The sequence below is a fragment of the Hibiscus syriacus genome, unplaced genomic scaffold (genome assembly GCF_006381635.1).
Source record: "Hibiscus syriacus cultivar Baekdansim isolate YM2019G1 unplaced genomic scaffold, ASM638163v2 tig00110621_pilon, whole genome shotgun sequence".
In the NCBI taxonomy this organism is placed as follows: Eukaryota; Viridiplantae; Streptophyta; class Magnoliopsida; order Malvales; family Malvaceae; genus Hibiscus; species Hibiscus syriacus.
In genome coordinates this window covers 1,376,908-1,397,003 of record NW_024062802.1, presented here as the reverse complement: position 1 = coordinate 1,397,003, position 20,096 = coordinate 1,376,908, and the positions used below count along the sequence as shown (strand labels likewise).

Here is a 20,096-nt window from a genome sequence, read left to right as displayed (position 1 = left end):
TAGTTCTCGAAAATTTGTTTCTGACGGGGAAGAAGGGCTCGTTTACGTCGGGACTCGATCTCCTAGCCGATTGAATATTCAATGGTTACCAATTGTGCCACTATTCTTTACGGTGCGCAGTGTTTATTCATGATTTGATTCCTTTTTGTGCCATAATTTATTCATATGCTCCTGGCGTGACCATGGTGCCATCCATAGATCTCTCCGGTCAGTGACTTGTAAGAATGTGAACAGATGATGAACAACCACCACCGTATACGATGTCAAATGTTGGAAGACGGTGGCTCTAATACTATATCGACGACAAAGGGATAAAGGACAAAGGAATGAAACAATACTCTATTGTTGGCTTCTAAAGATGACGCATTCCTAACCATATCCGATTCATCAAGATATGGTAGTAAGCAAGTCAAGAATGTTGGGTTAATCGATTGAAATTTTCTCAATTAATATTTGTATTCGATTTTTAATTCATATAAAGGAAAATTCATTTACATTAGCCTATTATAAGGTGGAAGGTAACGTCTATTTAAAATCTTTCACCATTGATGCTTTTTACACATCCGCATATACAGTTACTTGAATTAAGATCTTTAAGGAGAATAATATTTCTTTAATAATTAAGGTTATTTGATAAGTTGATTTATGTATACTTTTATAACTTCTAACATATAAATGTTTAATATAATAGAATATGGAATTGATTTTAGAAAATTACATGCATAACCCCTTTAAATTTTCCATTTCATTAATATTTCATATAGGGATTCTTACGTGCTAAGGTTAAGATCCGTAATTAAATCTTATCTTTTAATGCACTTCAAAATCACAAATAAGCTCTACCCTTAAGGTTCACACCACCCAACCTTCCTTTAGCTGAACACCTTCAAATTGGCAGCATGAACCTCCCTTTTCAAGTTATTGAATTTTTTTTTTTACTTCTAAAGGAAGACATAGTTTGAGAATCTTTATTTAAAAAGTAGTGGGTGTGTGAAATCTTTAAATTAAAAGAAAATCAATTAAGCTAATGAATTATTTTTATGACATGACGTGCGACATCAACCGATCTAAAATATTTGTTAAATTTAATAATAAATATTAGTCAAAATAATAAAACGATATTAAAAATTTTAAATTTATTGGATGGCAACTATAAATGAATAATCCATCAAGAAAACCTATGTACTCTCCCCTTGTTTAATGCTCAAACTATCTTGGCTCCTTTATGAAACAACTTAAAATGACAGCATGAACTTCCCCTTTCTAAGTTGTTGAAAAATACTATTATTATTATTATTATTATTATTATTATCTAATTATAGTTGTATCGTTAGTAACCGTACAAATTGGTTAGGATCCAATTACACGATATAAAACTCTTTTGGTTTTATACAGATTTAAAACCGTTTGATGAATAAAAATAGATGACTGAAATTAACTCATTATTTTTTTTCAGTAAATATATTATCATTTCTTACTACTAAACTCAACTATTTATTTTTACTTATCTAATAATTTTAAATTTATATAAAACTAAAAGAGTTTTATATAATGTAATCAGATTTTATCCCGTTATAAATTATAATGAAACAAATAAATAATTATTATTATTATTTTGGGAAGCAATTTTAGTTTTAGGATGGTGATAATACTAATGGCTTAGTTGGTATATTTGGTCCTTGCCTGCCTTACGAAATGTAGCCATCCTTCATGTGATTCTCTCGCTTTATGCATGTGTTTGTGCACCCCCATCCATCACCATCAATCATGCATCCTTATTTTTCTTCTCTTCAATTTAATATCATTCCATGATAGTCCAAGCAATATCACTTCCCAAGGTTTCATTTCCATTAATAAAACTCGAGTTAGGGTATCTTTTTTCCTTGTTTTTCCTCTTCTTTGAAAGTGACGTGAAAAAGTATTTTTAAATTATTTAATTTAAATTATAAATATTTACTGTTTTTTGTTAAAATATACATTTTTATTGATAGAATTATTCTTATATATATTTTTTTAAAAATATGAAAAAATGATGGTATAAATGAGGATATATAAAAAGTTTACTCACACATACTTTTGATAAAAGTAAGAAGTTATAAAATTCAACTTTTGAAAAACATTTTTGATTTGGTACTGATAATAAACCTATAATTTGTGAGAAGGCTCATATATATATTTTCAAAATTTTAATCCAGCTTTTAGATTTTTATTTTATTTTATGACATCGAACTATATTCTTTTAAATTCTAACAGTAGAGAGGTAAAGAATGATGAGACTAACAATATACCTTATTTTGTGGTGACCAAACTGAACGATGATGATCGTAGATCATAGTTGTTTTCCTTAAAGTTTTGGATTGAAGTTTCACAAGTTTAAAGAGATTTTTTTCTTTTTGAAAAATCTGAACCGATAGACTGATAAAGGATGATGAGGTAAGTTCATCTATGTTTGGAGTGGTCGAAAATGATGTACAGATGACAGTGTTAACGACGACATGGGATTGAGATGAAACTCTAAGAGTTTTGAAACTGTTGGAAAGATAATAAAATGAAAAAAAGCAGAAAAATTGTGGAGACTTCCACGTCAATAAAAAATCAGCGTCAACATATTATTTTTTATTTAGCTCCCGAGTGACAAAAAGTGACAAAAATTAAAATCATTCAAAATTTTAGTGATCAAATTAAAATTTTTAAAATTTAACTATCAAAATAAATATATGATTAAAATTTAATGATTAAAAATATAATTTACAATTAATTTGTTGTTATATAAAAAGAATATAAAAGTTCAAAAGCCAAACTTGTTAAGTGTTATAAATGGAATATAAGTAAGGTTAAGGGTTTCAATTCGGTATTTACGAATGAAACAAATTGAATTAAGAGAATATCCTTTATAATGGGTCAGTGCACAACTCAATCTAAATTAGTTGATCAATAAATCTAATATTATTGGTTAATTAAAAAAACGAAATATGAAAAACCGATGGTTATACAAAAAAAAAATGGAATATGAAAATAATAGAAAGTAATTGAATGTATATTTATGTTGTTATCAATGATAGATCAAAGTCCAGGAGGGGTATCTAATGGAAAGTTAAAATGTTAATGATGGTCCATAAATTTATGGTATTTAGGATATATTACTCCTATAATTTTTTGAATTAAATTTAAAATTTGAAAATGATATTCTTAAAATAGTAATAAATTGGTAAATTGAAATATAAATCATAAAATAGATATAAAAAAAAGGTTGGATTTCTTTTTACGTACATAAAATAAATCCAATTTTCAAGTTATTTGTTGATGATGCTGTCCGACAAACTCCACATGCTCTCATGGAAGAAACCTCCGGACTCCGCAGTCCACATGGAGTCTGACCCACCCATTCCCAGTCATTATCTCCTTATACAATTTTGAAAATTTAACATATCCATCATTTTTATTTGAGTTCCATTTTGAAAAATAAAAAATATAATCATCGTGATATTAATTTTATTCTAAAATTTAATTAATAATGAATAAATATTAATTGTTGGTGGAGGTAGAAAAAATACAGCATCAAATATGATAAAATCAATACACTTGAAATTCAATATCTAAAATAACGTTTTGTTGGACATAAATATCGTCACCAAAACGACGTGGTTCTGTCCACATCGTCAATGGTATAATAGAATTTAAAATCAAAATTTACTATTTTTTAATAGTTTGAGATAATTAAATATGATATATGTTCAGAATCTATTTTAGCTGTTGAAAACACGCATTCAAACAATACTCTTTTAGTTACTAAAAATACTCGTTAAATTTATCAAAATTTAATATTATAATTAAAGAAATTAAAAGTTTAAATATATTAAAATTTAATACTATAATTAAAGACTTAAAAGTTTAATAATATGAATGATATATAATCTAAAACCCAGTGGTATATTTACTCTTAATTTTAATATAATAACACTATCATCGCTCTTGTTAAATACTCCGAAGCCTCTTAGCTGCCATTTCCGTGGAGATAGGCGAAAGGCAAACCGACTTTTATTTGTTGGTTTGTTTCGTTAGGTCCCATTTTCCCATTCATTTGTGTCTGTTCTTTCCCAGCTTTGTGGCAGAAGATATTGTCTGCCATTGTTCTGCGAAGCCCAAGGAAGAAAACGTTTTATCCCATTGCAAAGATACATAATTCATATATATATTTAGCCTTTTGAACAGTAGTTCATATGGTTTCTGCCAATGCACGTAACATGTTCGACATTTGGTTAAGTTGAAGCCAGAAAGTGAAGATGCCTGCAAAGTTGATGCATTCAGATGGAAACCCAGATTTGCAGAAGCAATTTGGGTGCATTAATGGACTGTTTCGCCATTTTCTTGGTAGCCCACGCGTTGCCACTTCGAACCACAAAGGCGTTTTACCAGGTAATTTAGCTCTCTGCAATTACTAGCCATTGTTTCTTCTTCTGAAAATAAGTTAAACCTTTTGCTTATAACATTGTATAATGTAGACTAAACCAGTTTGGTTGTTTCTATTTTTTTTTATAGTTTTTCTACGTAAAATTGTAAATTTCATCCCGAAAATGGAGAAGTTATTCCAATTAATACGTAGAGGATTAATAATTTATATGCAACAGATTAGTGAAAGTTAATTGTTTGAATTCAGGTGCTTGTATTAATTTCTTAATTTTCTGTCAAATTCTGTCAAATCAGAGTTGGTAAAGTGAGGGGATGAAATACATAATTAGATTTTTTTTTCCCTTGGCGACTTACTGATATTCATTATTTGTCTAGGTTCAAATGGGAAGCATGGAAATAATCTCAAAACAGCTGAGAAAGAGAAACAAAGATTGTCCTCCGAATCACCCCGAACTTCCTTTTCGTCCTCCACTTGTTCATCGAGTTACTCATCAGCTGACTGCACCAAAGCATCTCGAGCTGATCGACATCGATCTTCGTCAAGCCAAACCGGTTTTCGTGAAATCCCGGAGCAGGGAATATGCAATGATAAACCGCTGGTTTCTTTGCAGTCAAGCCAACGTTCAGTTGAGCTTAGAAATATGGTTAAAGACTGCATCTACAGAGAATCTGGCGGATTATCTGTTAAAACTAGGACGAAAGAGGCTGCAGGGAAGCACCAGATTTTGAAGTACATAGATTCACCGAGGCCCTTGCAGTCACTAAAGCCTGCAATGACAAGGAACACCAGTCTCAGTAAATTAAGTCATGATTTTTCCAAGCTTCGAGAAGTGCCTAGAACGGCCGACGGATGCAAGGATGGTTCACTCGCTTTCGTGCCAAGGGATGCTTGTCGGTTCTCTTACGATGAGAGGAGATCGCACGATGGGGTTAAAGTTAAGCTCAAGGATCAGCCAAGGTTGTCGCTCGGTAGTAGGGATGTCTCCATCAAAGTTTCAACAAATGATACGAAATCGAAGTTCCTTCTAGGAGAGCTAAACACAAGAAGCCAACAACAAGAAACTGGAAGCTGCAAAGGACCATCCAGTGTTGTAGCCAAGTTGATGGGGTTAGAAACATTTCCAGACCCTATGCTAATCCATGGGAATCGATGTTTCCGGATCAAGACTAGTCAGGATCTGAAAGATGATCCCGCTTCACTCTTATCGAGATTCAATGAGAATAAGAGAAATCAAGTTTCTTGTTCTCCAAGAAATTCAAAGAAGGAACCCAGCTCACCTCATTTGATAAATGCAGACTCAAGGAAACCTGTTGCAACTAGATGTCCCAATGAACAGGCCCCTTGGAAGCATATGGATGGAAGCAGAGATCAAACACCGGCTTTGAAGTGTAGTCGAGAAACTCCACCTATAGCCCAAAACGCCTCTCTAACTGTTTATGGTGAAATCGAGAAAAGGTTGGTTGAACTCGAGTTCCAAAAGTCAGGAAAGGATCTCAGAGCACTTAAACAAATACTTGAAGCAATGCAGAAGTCTAAACAGATGATAGAGACCAGAAAAGACGATCAAGCTTCAAATTTTGCATCTCACACAAACAGCATCCTTGGTCAGAGCTCAGAAGCACCCAATTTGAGAAAGGTACAACACAGCAATACAGTTTCTGCCATTGTTAAGGGAACTAGTACTCAAACACACCTTAAATCCCATGTAAAGGTTATAAAACCAGCAAAATGCATGGATAATACCAGCAATTCTTGTTCATTAGCAGTTGGAGCAGGCAGTTTAAGTAGAATTCGTATCAGTAGTAGCCCTGCAGTTGCCGGAAATGAAAAGATTGACAAGCGACCATATAATGAATTAACTCTAAGACCTAATTCTCCTAAGGATCTTTCAAGCCGCCTCCAATCGAGGGATAAGACGACTTCCAGAGCTCTAAGATTCAGCCAAACTTCAAAAGAGCTTCCACCTATTGCTCAGCAAAACCCAAAGCTGGCAACGAGCTCAGAGACCGCACGCCTTGAACTGCAGCAGAAGAAGCTTGAATCAGAAAAACCTCGTCGAATTTTTCCAGCATCAGGTCAGTGCATAAGCAGAAGGCAATCAAGCAGACTACAAACAGAACCAGGCTTGACACATTGGAAATCCGGGAATAAACCCCACAATTCGCAAGGAGATGCTAATATCAGTGCAGCCACATGCACGGATAGATCTTATAAGATGGAGAGACCAGTCTTACAAAAACAGGAAAAAATTCATAAAGTAAGCGTTCTTCCTTCATTTCATTCATATAATAGTTTGATCATCTTTTAATCAGCTTACATTTCTATCAACTCAGAATGCAACAACAGAACCTCCAAGTACAGTCATGGAACAACCTAGCCCGGACTCTGTTCTAGATGCCACATTCTATGGAGACGAATCACCGTCTCCTGTGAAGAAAAAATCAAATGCCTTTAAAGGTTATGCTCGTGTCCTTGATACACGTACTCGTATTTGACACCCTCTAGTCCGTCTAACACAGCGCTTAGACAGTTTACAGATTGAATTCGTTTCATTTTCTGTCATCACAGATTATGAGGGTCTTATTGCTGATGAAGCAGATCTGAATAACAAACAGCTTCTATTAGAGGCAGTTAACGAAATTATTATGAGAAAACCAAAGAGACAGCAGGCAGTAAGCTATTTATGTTCAAAAACAGATAATTTACAAACTCCATCAATTATAAGCTTGGATGATGAGGCTGACAGTCTGCAAAGCATCATATCAAGAGATTTGACGATCGGATCAATGGATTGGGCTGATTGCAAGAGAGAAATTCCAGGGGTTGTATTAGATGTGGAGAGGTTGATCTTCAAAGACTTGATAGGTGAAGTTATCTGGGGTGAAGCAGAACATCCTCAAGGGTAGCACTGTTTGTGAAGTTATGATATCTTATAATGTTTTGTTTCAATAAAGAAGGTTGTATCTTTCTTTATTTTCCTCTTAACTTCTTTAGGGTTATAGTTTCAAATAAAGCTTGGATGAAGCTTCCCTTGATCATACCATGTAAAGTAAAAAAGCTTGTGAAATACATGTTGCAATCTTATATATACGCTATATATATATATACAAGTAAACATTGTTGTATCACAAAACATATGGATTGGACAAATAAATATATGGTATCAGTAGGTGTAAATCAATCGTGCTTGAATGAATAAAACTGTGTTCGTTTGTTTATTTTTTATAGTGTTAATGTTTAGTTTGTTTTCGTTTATTTAGTTTTGAAGGTGTTTATGTTCGTTTAGCGTTTGCGAACATGTTCATTTAACGTTTGCGAACATGTTCATTCAACATTTGAGAACATATTTGTTTAATGTTCCTTTAACATTAGGCAACCAACGCTCTCTTTTTGTTCTTTTATTTGTAAGCCAAAGAAAAATAGTGATATTATGCCATTGGTCCTTATTTTCTTAGACTTATAGTTTGAACTCCAAAGTTCACCTCATATTCAATTTAGTCCATAACTTCATCAATATTTAAAATATAAAAAAGAAAAAGAAAATGAGAACCGAGGAAACGAGTCGATAAATGAATTTATAAATGAGCTTATAAACGAGTCGATAAACGTACTTGTAAACGAAGCAATAAACGAGTTTATTTGTGAACATAAACGAATCATGCATACCTATATTAATATTAATTCATTATTAAATGAACATAAAATCAGCCGAGCCGTGCCGAGCCGAGACGGCGGCGGCGGTGCACGAGAGCCCCCCTTGTTCTCTATCACTCAACAAGGAAGTGGAATGTCAAGCCTTAAATACCATTCCCAATAGTGTTTCCAACACTATGTGGGATTGAGCATTACCAACACTCCTGTCTCCCCTGAGGCCGCTTAACGTTCTCACCACCAGCTGCAGTACTGATTGGTTTCACCGCCTTTGGCATTTCCCGAGCCATTAGTATTTCATCAATGCCTGGTACACGTAAATTGCCCTTTTCTTGTTCTTGGTTATGATCCATGAGCACTCTCGAATCGGAGGCTTTTCCCGGTCAAGCACACTCGGAACTCGGAACAGGATAGCGATTTTGCAGAAACTGGTTCGGGACGTCAGTTTAAGTAGTTGGTTTCAATCATTAATTTTATGATTTGTTAGGAGATGGTTTAAGTGATACCAACCTACATGTATCCATGTATATGTACTCTTATCCTACTGCCTACCTGCAACTGACCCTACCATCATGTTAATTGCCTTTCCCAACAAATACTCTGCAAAACTCGAATATTTGAAGGCATTGGAGATTAAAAAAATAAAATAAAAAATCGAGTTAAAAAAACCCCCAACGAATCAATCCGTTTTTGAAAATTTAAAGATAATTTTTATTGATTTTTTAAAAAACATTTAATTATTATTAAACAAATTATTCTACCGATTATATCCATCCGACAAATTGGACCTACAAGCTACAACATTGATGATTTGAATTCATATTCCACGAACAATTGAGATTAAAGTTTTTAAATTTAAAGATAATATGATTTTTAATATATATATATATATATATATATATATATATCATTAAAAGCTTTAACTTTTTTATTCCGTCACTGCTAACTTTCGAATCGACTTAAAATCAAAATACGTTAAATTCTTGGCCAAATGAATCGTTATTATCGTTAGGATCAACTGTTGATCGTTCCATTCATTAGAAATTAAAACCAAACGAATGCAAACTTAGAATCTTAGGACATTTTTTTAAAGAAAATTTTAACATGTCATGTCCGTATTTCTTAACCGTAGCTAATGATAGTGTTTATAATGAAAGTAAATTAAAAGTTTAATGATTATAATGTAATATTTAAAAGTTAGGTGATAAAATTGAAATAGTTTTAAAAGTTTAGTGATAAGGAGTGTAGTTTATCCTTAGATAAAAATTCATTTTGTCCACTGGAAATATTGTAAGAACTCAAAAGAAAAGTAAAAATCCAGGCGGCTACTGCTGACGGAGTTGACCGCCAGCGAAAATTGATCTCTCCCCTTGCGAAGATTTCGAAGCTGCTCTCCCATAACAAATCTCCTTATTAGGTATTTCATTGTTCCTCATCTGCTACTATTAGTCTATTTTAATTATTACTTGCTTTGGAGAGCCCAATTCTAACAGCAAATCCATTTCGATTTCTATTTATGCTTCTAACGAACCCTAATTCTTCGTTCCGTTTCAATTTGTCTTAGTTTAGAACACCGACGCTTGGTTTAAATGTTTTAAGGTTTCTAATTAATTCATTTTACTTTTTGCCTGGGTTTTTGGCTGAGATAGGAAAATATGAAAGAAAGAAAGATGGGCTTGAAGCAAGCTATTAAAAGTCTGGATGCGTTTCCTCGTACGGAGGAACATTTGTTGCAGAAGACTCAATCGGGAGCGCTAGGTGAATTGTCAATTTTTAGATTATATTTAACTAAAAAAATGACGCTATTCATTCATTTGAATCGCTACTAATTGTTTTTCTTTTTCAATGGTAAAATTCATTGTTATAGTTTCCATCGTTGGTTTAGTGATAATGGCCACGCTGTTCTTTCACGAGCTTACCTATTATCTTCCAACGAATACTGTTCATCAGGTTTGCATTTTTTTGGTAGTTTTAGTTATGGTTACTACCTATTTTTATGTGGTTTAATTCGCCTGGATGGAGTAATGACATTGCTCTTATGTGAATTTCTTTGAACGTTATAGAACCAACTCTCAAATGTTTACATTTTGATTTTGTGGGTCAATAGCTTATCTATTTCCCAAGGTTTTCATAGAGGGAAGTCGCACCGGGAACAAGTTTAAAACAAACGTATTCACTGCCTTAAACATGCTTGTATAGTATTGTGTCCAATTCTTTTGGCAGTTTGTTGGATACTCTTTTGTCTAGGTTTCTAATTCATCACAATGAATGCTTTAATCACTTGCTTTCATTTTTATGTAATAATCTTCTGCAATCGCATCTATATGTTCCCCTAAACTACTTAATTTACTGACCTGCCAAATATTAGTCAAGCTAAGGTCAATTTACAACAATTCCAACATTTTTTGCATTCAATTATCATGTATAAGATTTTAACTAATCCTTTTAACTCGGCCTCCACTTATTTGAACGTTATTTAAAAACCATCAATCCTTCTGCTGTTCTACAACGTTAATTCTCCAAGCCTAACTTTCCTCAAGTTCCATTAAGGCATCATTTCTGAAAACTTTTACTGTAAGCACCCAAGCTTAAGTTCTGTAACAAAATTATTTCCTCTCCGACCTTTCTGTCTGATTTAACCATTGAGGGAATTTTGTAACCAGATATGATGTCATTAGTAGTTTGAGAACATTTAAGAATAGGTAAATTGATCTAACTGCTCAGGTATTTGGCAGATGTCTGTGGACTTGAAACGTGGAGAAACACTTCCAATTCATGTTAATATGACATTTCCTTCATTACCTTGTGATGGTTAGAACATCTCTTTTTTATGAAAATTTCCTTTTATTTGTAAATTCTGATAATCTCATTTAGAAATTGACTGTTGGCTGTTTAATTATGTTATTTTTGCAGTATTAAGTGTGGATGCCATTGACATGTCAGGCAAGCACGAGGTGGATCTTGATACTAACATATGGAAAGTAAGACAACTTTTTGTTTTCAGCAAGACTTTATTGTTTTAACAATCATTGTACTAATGAATCAGACATTCTCTTAAAAGGTCCTCCTTTTTATCATTTAGAAATGAATTTGGGATTTATGGTAAGATTTCCATGTTTGTTATATGGCTAACAAGGTTAAACCTTCTGCAGCTTCGCTTGAACAGTCATGGCCATATCATTGGCACTGAATATTTGTCTGACCTTGTGGAAAAGGAGCATGCTGCTCACAAGCATGGTTTGTGCATCTACCTAAGGGTTTTAGTTTTTCTTTTTACTAGATTTTTCCATGTTCACGAGTAGTTATGTTACCTGGACATATTATATGTATCAAGGACACAACATAGTTTGCACATTGCACAATGTTGCTGATAGTCAATACTTTTCCTTTTCTCTCTTTCCCATTTTTTAGGGTTGGGTGGGGTGAGTAAGCATAAACAAAACAGTAGAACTTTCATAAAGATGGCGTGAAATGCTAAAACAACCCCACTTTTCTCCTTCGATAAAAGATATGAGTCACTTCGAAAATGAGTCATAAGCACTTTGCTTTAACCACTTCTCCGAGTTCTAGATTATTTATCATTAACTTTTTTTCTTAAATGACCAAATTGCTCAGCAGATTTTATTTAGATAAATCTGAGAGTTTACTTGTTTCTTCTGGGATACATTAAAGCAGAAATCTGTTTATATAGATTTTTACAACTTTGTTTAGGTCATTTATGGTTCATGTGAGGTATATATAGAGATGGAAAATGGTTGTAATCTGATATTTTAAGGCTTAAATTATTAATTTCTTGTAGCAAATATGATCAGGTGATGAGAAGGAACATCATGATGATGCTGAGAAAAAGCTTCATGCACTTGGCTTCGATCAAGATGCCGAAAGTATGATCAAGAAGGTGAAGCAAGCATTGGACAATGGGGAAGGATGCCGGGTATTTATCCAAAGAGTTTAAATTTATAGTCTTTTGTAACTATTCAATGATATTTTACTTCTGGGCCCCCCAAAGGGTCGAAAATGGAAGAGTATAAAATCTACTGATCTATAAATGTTATATTTTGTGCAGGTTTATGGGGTATTAGATGTCCAAAGGGTGGCAGGAAACTTTCACATTTCAGTTCATGGGTTAAACATTTATGTTGCTCAAATGGTTATTAACCTCTTAATGATCTAATTTGATGTCATATCCTAAATTATGCATGCGTTCAGCTTTGTCGTGGTTAGAGTGCTTCTGTGTGAGTAGTGATAGCACATGGGAGGTTCTTGTTTAAGTTTGATTGATGGTCAAATGCATGACTATCAATCAAACCCTCAAAACTCTTTGATTTATGTCAAAATTTATTTCTCATGTAGGCTATGATCTCAAGTATTAGTTTTTTCAAACCATTGTCTTCGTTATTATTAGGCAATATAGGTGCTTTTGGTATTCAGCTAGCATTTTATTTTATTTTATTCCTTCAATTTATAATGTTAAATGTTCTGCTTGTGATTTCTGAATGTGTTCATGTGCGAACTTCATCAGTTTTAGTTTTTAATAAAAATTCCAGTAGCGTAAGGAAAAAGGCTGTGAATGACTTTAATTAGAAATTTTGGTATCTTCTTTCAAATTTAAGTATCTCGTTCTGATCTTAAGAGCTGTCAAGCTTGAAGAGAAAGCCTAGCCTAAGATTTGAAACTTTGTCTAGAGTGAAGAATTTAAAATTCTGAAAATAGCTTGCAAGAATGTGCTAGGTTTGTATATACAATATTTTCTCTATTAGTTGTTTGGCACTTTCAGTGTTGAGGATATCTGGAATATTGTCATATTTAGTTTCTTTTCTACATGGCTTTTCCTTTATCTGCAAATTAAGTTGAAGTCCGTTTTTCTTTGCTCACAGATCTTTGGAGGAGGAGCACATGTCAATGTAAGTCATGTGATTCATGATTTATCATTTGGGCCAAAATATCCAGGACTTCACAACCCCCTTGATGGTACAGTGCGGATTTTGCACGACACAAGTGGAACATTCAAGTATTACATAAAGGTTTCTACTACTAAATTCTCTCCTCTATAAACTATGGCATTAGTTTTAGAACTGCTTCCGGTCCTGTATAATAGCAACACATCTCTATTCATTCAAGTGTTGTCTTCACCGTATTGTAGATTGTCCCTACCGAGTACAGATATATCTCAAAGGAAGTTTTGCCGACAAATCAGTTTTCCGTATCCGAATACTTTTCCCCTATGAAGGAGTTTGATAGGACTTGGCCTGGTTAGTTGGATGTGTGGCTTTGTAAACATCACAACTTGTTTTGCACCTTCTGCTAGTAGTTGCTAATTACTTTTACCATTCTGTTCAGCTGTTTACTTTTTGTATGATCTGTCACCAATCACCGTGACAATAAAAGAAGAGCGCCGAAGCTTTCTCCATTTCATCACTCGACTTTGCGCAGTATTGGGAGGGACATTCGCTTTAACAGGTTTGCAACATACAGCCACTATTAAATGATCGAAATTTACTTATAAACACTCTATTTGAAAGGTTTAGAGTTTCAAGCAGAAACCAAATTCCAATTTTACTGGTTAGAATTTTCTTGCTATTTCGCATACACTTTCGGGTGATAAACCGACACTTTTATGCGCCAACCAAAACAGGGATGCTAGATCGTTGGATGTACAGGCTTCTCGAAGCAGTGACTAAAGCAAGCAGTGGCCGTGCTTATCGGTAGAAGATTGGTTTCGTTCGGAGCGCAAAAACAGTTATAATGCAGAGTGAGGATGAAAAGAAGAATACATACCCCTGCGGGAACTCTTACGGCTGTTGTTATGGCTTTCCTTAATTATTCTATTGCAGTGTTGGGTCGATACTTTGAGCATTAAGATCTCCTGAGCTTAATCATTTTTTGTACTGCCATTACTTTTCTTTTTATTAAAGAATAATCGAATGTCTTTAACAACTTAATTCGATCAAGTTAAATTTTAAAAGTAATTTTTTAAAATTGATTCCAAATTTATTCACATGCCATAGGTAAATCTTAGAGCTTGTATGCAGTTGCAACTTACATATGATATGGCCTTAAGGTTACATCATATGTGACTTGATTAAGATAGATTGGAAATGCTCACGTGCGACAGTCTTAATATACGGCTAAAAAAGATTCTATCGGTTTTGTTTTTGTTATTATTTAAATAATAAAATCGATAAAAAATGACTGAAAATATTATTATTTATACCGATTTTGTTATTGTTTAAGATATAATCGAGTATCTAGGCATACTTTCTTTTACAATTATATTTCCCAAGGTTTTGAACACTTGTTTGTCATGACTATACTTTAACCTAAATATCCAATATACTTGGTTTTCACCCAATTTGATGGTCACTTCACTATTATTATAATAAATTGCGTGTTTTTATTAGTTTTTTTAAAATTTAGGAAAAATTATCAAATTGATTATTTTTGTTTATTTATGTAATTGATTTTTAAAAATAATATTTTTCATTTATGTTATCGATTTACAACATTTTATAATTGTAATGTTAAATGTTATTAGTTCGATAATGTAGTATTTCAGTAAAAATAGTTAATTTTTTTATATGACTTGTAAACTTTAAGTAAAATGTTAATCTGATTTTTAAAATTTAGGTAAAATAATAATTTGACGCTTAAATTGTAGATAAAATATCAATTTAACCTATGAATTCAACCAAGGTCACCCAATGCTAGTCATCACTTTTGACCTCTTAAACACAAACATGTTGTCTTTTTCATCTAAAAATACTTCGAATTCTACAATTTTAATCGACAATCTTTAATCTTTAAACAAATTAAACTATAATAATAAGTTTGTCATTAATATTATTGTAACAATAAAGACACTAATTTTTTTAAAACAACGCATAAAAAAATAAAAACACTACATAATAAATTTGTAATTAACATAAAGACACTAAATTTTTTATTAACAAATTTGAAATAAAAAAGTGTAGGACCAAAGAAAACAAAAAGAATGCATAACACAAGTGTAGCCTAAGCACTTGGCCATAATTCCATGCTTTAAGTTTTTGCTATAAATATTTTCAAAAACATATTATAATCATATTTGTCTATAAATTCGATTTCTTGATATTTCATTCCATCTCGTTATTAAATCTTATTTTATAGAATAAATTAATCAAATTTTGTTTTGATGTAATATGATCAGTCATCACATGGAACCCGATAAATGATCACGTGCGGCAGTCTTAATATACGGTTAAAAAAGATGTTATCGATTTTATTATTATTTAAATAATAAAACCTTTAAAAATTATCGAAAATATTATTATTTCTACCGGTTTTGTTATTATTGGACGCTTTACCGAATTTGATAAAGCGTTACCGATTTTATTATTTTTTTCTACTAATTTTTTTATTATTGGGTATTTTTACAGAAAATATTAAAAAAAATTGATGTTTTAAATAAAAATAGTAATATTTTAAGTAATTTTTTTTATCAATTTTATTATTTAAATAATAATAAAATTAATAATACTTTATTTAATCTTATATTAAAATATCGTACTGTAGAACTTTACTGATTAGCCACGTACGCCCGACACTCTCAACTTCCCACGTAGGCCTGTAAACGAACCGAACGCACACGAACGGAGGTATGTTCATGTTCGTTCATTTAATAAATAAATGAACATAAACGAACACGAACATAAACGAACAAAATATTTTTTGTTCATGTTCGTTTATTAAGGAATATAACTTGTTCATGTTCGTTCATTTAATAAATAAACGAACATAAACGAACACGAACATAAACAAACACGAACATAAATGAACACGAACATAAACGAACATAAACGTTGGAGACCCTACCTAGGGGTATAAACGAGCCGAGTCGAGCTCGAGTATTGCTGAGCTCGACTCGAACTCGAAAACTTTCAAAGTCAGCTCGACTCGACTCGAAAACTCGCGAGCTTAAAATTATCAAGCTCAACTCGAACTCGAAATATAATATTGAAACTCGACTCGAACTCAAAAAAAAATTTAAGATCTTGATTCAAGCTCGATTCCGAGCTCGACATTGCCCCAAGCGCAAAAATGCTTAAACCTATTATCCCCCATCTTCTTTTATATAAGTTACCAACCCCGAGCTGCTTGTTTGCTACTGATGTCGGATTGCATAACGTTCCTCCACTTTCTTTCTTCTTATCTCCTTCAACAACAGTCGAGATGAACACAGATTGTGTTTCATGTGATTGCCGACCTTAATCCATGGGATCAAACAAACATGTCCTTAGCTTTGTGCTATGTAGAAGTTGAAAATTGGGAGATGAGAGAAGTATGTTGGTTTATTGTTCACACCAACTCATACATCAAAAACCATTCTTTCTCGGCTGGCTAAACTTTCATATCCGGATGGTGCACAAAATTTGTTTGATGAAACGCGTTAAAGAACTTCTCAACCTATGTAATAAGGCCTAACCATTATTGGGTTCTTGAGTTCAAAGTAAGCTGACTTGAGTTGTTGGTTGATCACTATTTACTTGTAAATTCGAATACTCCATTATATATGAAAGAAAAGAAGATTATTTGAGTAGAAGAAACAGTGCTTAATACTTAACATCCCTTCCAGAATCCATCACCTTTGGACTTGGTTTCGAAAGCAACCGGTTTCTGGGACTCCTCTTTGCTCATCGGATAACCAACTGGTGGTGCAGTCACATAGGGTTCCGGCGCAGTAGATGTTGACGGTGCTGGGTATACAGCTTATGGATCGTTCAAAAAGAACTAAACTGTGTTAATATTATTGGATTTTCCAAATAAAATTGGGTTAATTATGGAATTGGTCATCAGAATATCATATTAATTAATATTTTTAAGATACTTACAAATTGGTCACCAAAATTGATTTAAGAAGATTAGGTTAAACATAAATGAATGGACATAAATGAACATAACCGAACGAACATAAACGAACATAACCGAACGAACATAACCGAACGTTCACGAACGTAAATGAACGAACGAGACCTATGTTCATGTTCGTTCATTTAATTAAACGAACACAAAATCTTGTTCATGTTCGTTCATTTATTAAATAAACGCACATAAACGAACTTCCCGCCGCACGGTTCATGAACGGTTCGCTGAACGTTCAGTTCATTTACAAGCATATTCCCACGGGTTTCCTCTTCGGAAACATCACCTTCTAATTATTAATAAAAATTTAAATATACTTTAATTGTTAATTTAATTGTATCTTATCACAATTGATTTTAATAATAATATGGGGGTGGGTCCCAATAGCACCACGTGGCGTTCATGCGAGTGGTAGTGATATTGATCATAGCAGAGACGGGAGGCACATGGGAGGTGTTTTGCTCAAGAAAACCATATGATCACATGTGCTTTTCCCTATAATTCTGTTGCCACTTTATCTATGGGTAAAGTAGACAAATAATATTTGATTATGAGATGTTATTTTATTTAATTATTTGATTATTAAAAATATAAAATAATTATTTATATATCTTAAATTTGTCTTTTTTATTAAAAATTTAATAGTTGTTTGAGTTGATATTAATATTTTAATTGAGAGATAATAAAATTATATTTTAATAATGTCTACGGGTATTACTATTGATTTCAAGCATTAATTTGACGACTTAATATAAACGAATATTTGATCCACAAAATACAACTCAAATAGTTTTAAAATCATATTTTATCATATCTCAATTAGACGATCGTTGTTTTTTTAACGAAAAAAGATGATTTTAAAATATATAAATATTCAAATGATCAATTTATAACTTTTAATAAACGAGTAACTCAACAAGTCAGTCATCTATAGTCACCTAATCGATGAATCATTTTATTACTTTTAATAATCTAATAATTTAATAAAATAATATCCTATAATAGATGATTATTCTATCATTTATTTATTTACTTTTATGCAGGTGATTCCAGAGTCCAGACTAACATAGCTCACTCACTCGCCCAACGGCGTCTGGGGATTTTGGCTATTTGTTCCACCAGACAGCTTTCCACCCGCTGCATGTGCTCTGTTGTACATTTTTCCTGGCTCTTATTCCCTTTACCATGCCACATGCAAGCACTACACGACAAATCCCCCTCACTTGCTTTTGTATAGAGCTTGAGTTTCACCGTCCCAGCTCATATCCTAAACGCCGTACACTTTGGGGAAACCCAAAACCCGCGTGGGGTCTACGACCCTCGTGGGTGCCATTCGCAAATCTATCAGCTTTAAAATGCCTAATTCTTCTCTGAGTCCTTATATCCAAAGTCTTTTGTATTTTCGAAATTTAGCTCCTATTTTCTTAATTCTAGTAATTTAATTCTCGATTTGTATTATGTATGCATTAAAGTCTTTTTTTAACTCGTACAGACACTATTATATCGAAAGTTGAGCCCGATTGAGAATTAAAATGAGAGATAATTTTTTCTTAGTAATACAGGTAAACTTAGTTGATTAATAATTAAATTGGTGAAAAGACTTGCTATTAGCTGATATATTTCAGTATCTAAGAGAAAGGTGTTCCACTTATGTTTTCAAGTCTTCTTTCCCATTTGGAACATCCCCTATAGCATGAAGTTATCTTCTGCATCTAGGAAAATCCAACTTTGTATGCTTTTAGGTAAGAAAAAGGAACAAACCATCTTTTGTGATGCAGCATCCTAAAGAAAGAGATGTCTTATATGTGATTCTAGCTTTTCTATACCGACTTCTTTCAGCTATGGTCACTTCATTTGGTCCTCTGTTGCCTTTAGTCTTATCCTGTGACATATTCTCTTGCTCGACGTTTGTGGAGTGCAACTGTCTCAAGATACCAATCTACCCCAAACCCTCTTAACTTCTGTTCCATCCTAATATTTCAAATTAGGATATGGTTCTCTTTCATTAACCCAGTTTCATATCTTCTTTTAGTTAAATGTCAAAACGTAGCAGTTCTCTGATGGTTTATTGAGTGACGTTAGTAATAAAAGAATTATAGTTCTCTCGAAAGAACTTTTCTTTAGGTTCGAATAATTACGTCTATAGGGTATATGTTAACAAATACTACTTTGTTATTACTCCAGACTTGTCTGATGATGATACTATGTGCTTTGCTTGTTTGTAGTTGGTATTTAGTTTTTAACCCCTTTATTTATTACTTCAGAATCCATGCAGGTGGTCGCCATCGGCATGCTTTCATCGGCATTGGATTTCGAGAAAGAACAGAGGCGTATGATTTCCAAGCAGCCCTGCATGACCATATGAAGTAGGCTCTCATACATCTTACTGAAGTTTCTGTTATTTCATTTGCTTTCTTTTCTGCGATTTCTTAAGTTCATATTGCTTTGTTTTTTCGAAGAGTACGAACGAGTAATGTACCTATACTAAAGCAATGCACTCTTTGAATTACTTGAACAAAAAGAAAACTACGGAAGAGATGGAGCAGCAGTTCCAGAACACTTCCACAGTTGATTACATTTTAAAGGAGGGGGAGACCATTGTTCTTCAATTAAAGAATGTATGCCTTCCTACATTCTTTTAACACTATACTATAACATCATTTCATATCCAACTACTTTCTAAAAGGTTTTCTGCTCTTTTTTATGCTAATTGCTGAGACTCATGGAGGTGGTTCTAGTGTGAAGTCGAAAGCTTCGGAGCTCGGCATCGGCAAGCTGTCTTTGGCAGACAAAGGCAACCAGAAAGATCCCATCCTTAGCATCAAACCACCACCACCTCCACCGGAATCACTTTCACCTGTAGGTAGCCCTCTTTAGTCACCTCCACAGTCTCCATCATCACCATTTTCAACTGTAGATAAGACTAGAAATTCTCCGACAAGCTCACCCTCGAATCTCCGATCAGAGGGTAATTCAGAAACGAAGTATACAGAGGTGTTTTATATATATATTTTACATAAATCAAACATATCCTAAATATTCATTTATAGTGTAAAATCAAAATCATAATTTGACCTTACCTGACTCGGGAGGTGTTTTATGCGTATAGTATTTCTATTCGGTGGCAATTGGATAA

The 20,096-nt window shown here is 33.1% G+C and overlaps 3 protein-coding genes across 4 annotated transcripts; all 3 read left to right on the top strand.

Annotated features, from left to right (window-relative positions):
- The first annotated feature begins 4,071 nt into the window (after positions 1 to 4,071).
- Positions 4,072 to 7,492, top strand: LOC120136050 (protein LONGIFOLIA 2-like). 2 transcript variants are annotated; one of them, XM_039152167.1, is made up of 4 exons: positions 4,072 to 4,416; positions 4,786 to 6,668; positions 6,745 to 6,868; positions 7,010 to 7,492. In XM_039152167.1, exons 1-4 carry the CDS (start codon positions 4,284 to 4,286, stop codon positions 7,315 to 7,317), a joined length of 2,448 nt encoding a protein of 815 aa, XP_039008098.1. In that variant the 5' UTR covers positions 4,072 to 4,283; the 3' UTR covers positions 7,318 to 7,492. The 2 variants fall into 2 exon arrangements, with proteins under 2 accessions (XP_039008098.1, XP_039008097.1); XM_039152166.1 differs by having other exon boundaries at positions 6,980 to 7,492.
- A 1,894-nt stretch (positions 7,493 to 9,386) lies between these two features.
- LOC120136002 (endoplasmic reticulum-Golgi intermediate compartment protein 3-like) lies at positions 9,387 to 13,970 on the top strand. The gene is made up of 12 exons (XM_039152126.1): positions 9,387 to 9,479; positions 9,712 to 9,820; positions 9,930 to 10,012; positions 10,798 to 10,873; positions 10,976 to 11,043; positions 11,215 to 11,299; positions 11,875 to 11,996; positions 12,129 to 12,212; positions 12,940 to 13,086; positions 13,206 to 13,314; positions 13,403 to 13,522; positions 13,698 to 13,970. The coding sequence occupies exons 2-12, from the start codon at positions 9,718 to 9,720 to the stop codon at positions 13,769 to 13,771; spliced, it is 1,071 nt and encodes a 356-aa protein (XP_039008057.1). The 5' UTR covers positions 9,387 to 9,479; positions 9,712 to 9,717; the 3' UTR covers positions 13,772 to 13,970.
- A 4,683-nt stretch (positions 13,971 to 18,653) lies between these two features.
- Positions 18,654 to 19,862, top strand: LOC120135888 (uncharacterized protein At1g03900-like). Its single transcript, XM_039152053.1, has 5 exons — positions 18,654 to 18,702; positions 18,800 to 18,866; positions 19,186 to 19,326; positions 19,467 to 19,578; positions 19,679 to 19,862. Exons 1-5 carry the CDS (start codon positions 18,654 to 18,656, stop codon positions 19,835 to 19,837), a joined length of 528 nt encoding a protein of 175 aa, XP_039007984.1. The 3' UTR covers positions 19,838 to 19,862.
- The last annotated feature ends 234 nt before the right edge of the window (positions 19,863 to 20,096 follow it).

Bases quoted from the DNA above. Each gene is read 5' to 3' on its own strand.
- LOC120136050 (XM_039152166.1), top strand. From the start codon at position 4,284: ATGCCTGCAAAGTTGATGCATTCAGATGGAAACCCAGATTTGCAGAAG. The intron at 6,669-6,744 runs GTAAGCGTTCTT...CTATCAACTCAG, and splicing joins AACAGGAAAAAATTCATAAA to AATGCAACAACAGAACCTCC. The intron at 6,869-6,979 runs GTTATGCTCGTG...CTGTCATCACAG, and splicing joins AAAATCAAATGCCTTTAAAG to ATTATGAGGGTCTTATTGCT.
- LOC120136002 (XM_039152126.1), top strand. From the start codon at position 9,718: ATGAAAGAAAGAAAGATGGGCTTGAAGCAAGCTATTAAAAGTCTGGAT. The intron at 10,013-10,797 runs GTTTGCATTTTT...GGTATTTGGCAG, and splicing joins CAACGAATACTGTTCATCAG to ATGTCTGTGGACTTGAAACG. The intron at 12,213-12,939 runs GTTATTAACCTC...CTTTGCTCACAG, and splicing joins ACATTTATGTTGCTCAAATG to ATCTTTGGAGGAGGAGCACA.
- LOC120135888 (XM_039152053.1), top strand. From the start codon at position 18,654: ATGAAGTTATCTTCTGCATCTAGGAAAATCCAACTTTGTATGCTTTTA. The intron at 18,867-19,185 runs GTTTGTGGAGTG...GCTTGTTTGTAG, and splicing joins GACATATTCTCTTGCTCGAC to TTGGTATTTAGTTTTTAACC. The intron at 19,579-19,678 runs GTATGCCTTCCT...CTAATTGCTGAG, and splicing joins TTGTTCTTCAATTAAAGAAT to ACTCATGGAGGTGGTTCTAG.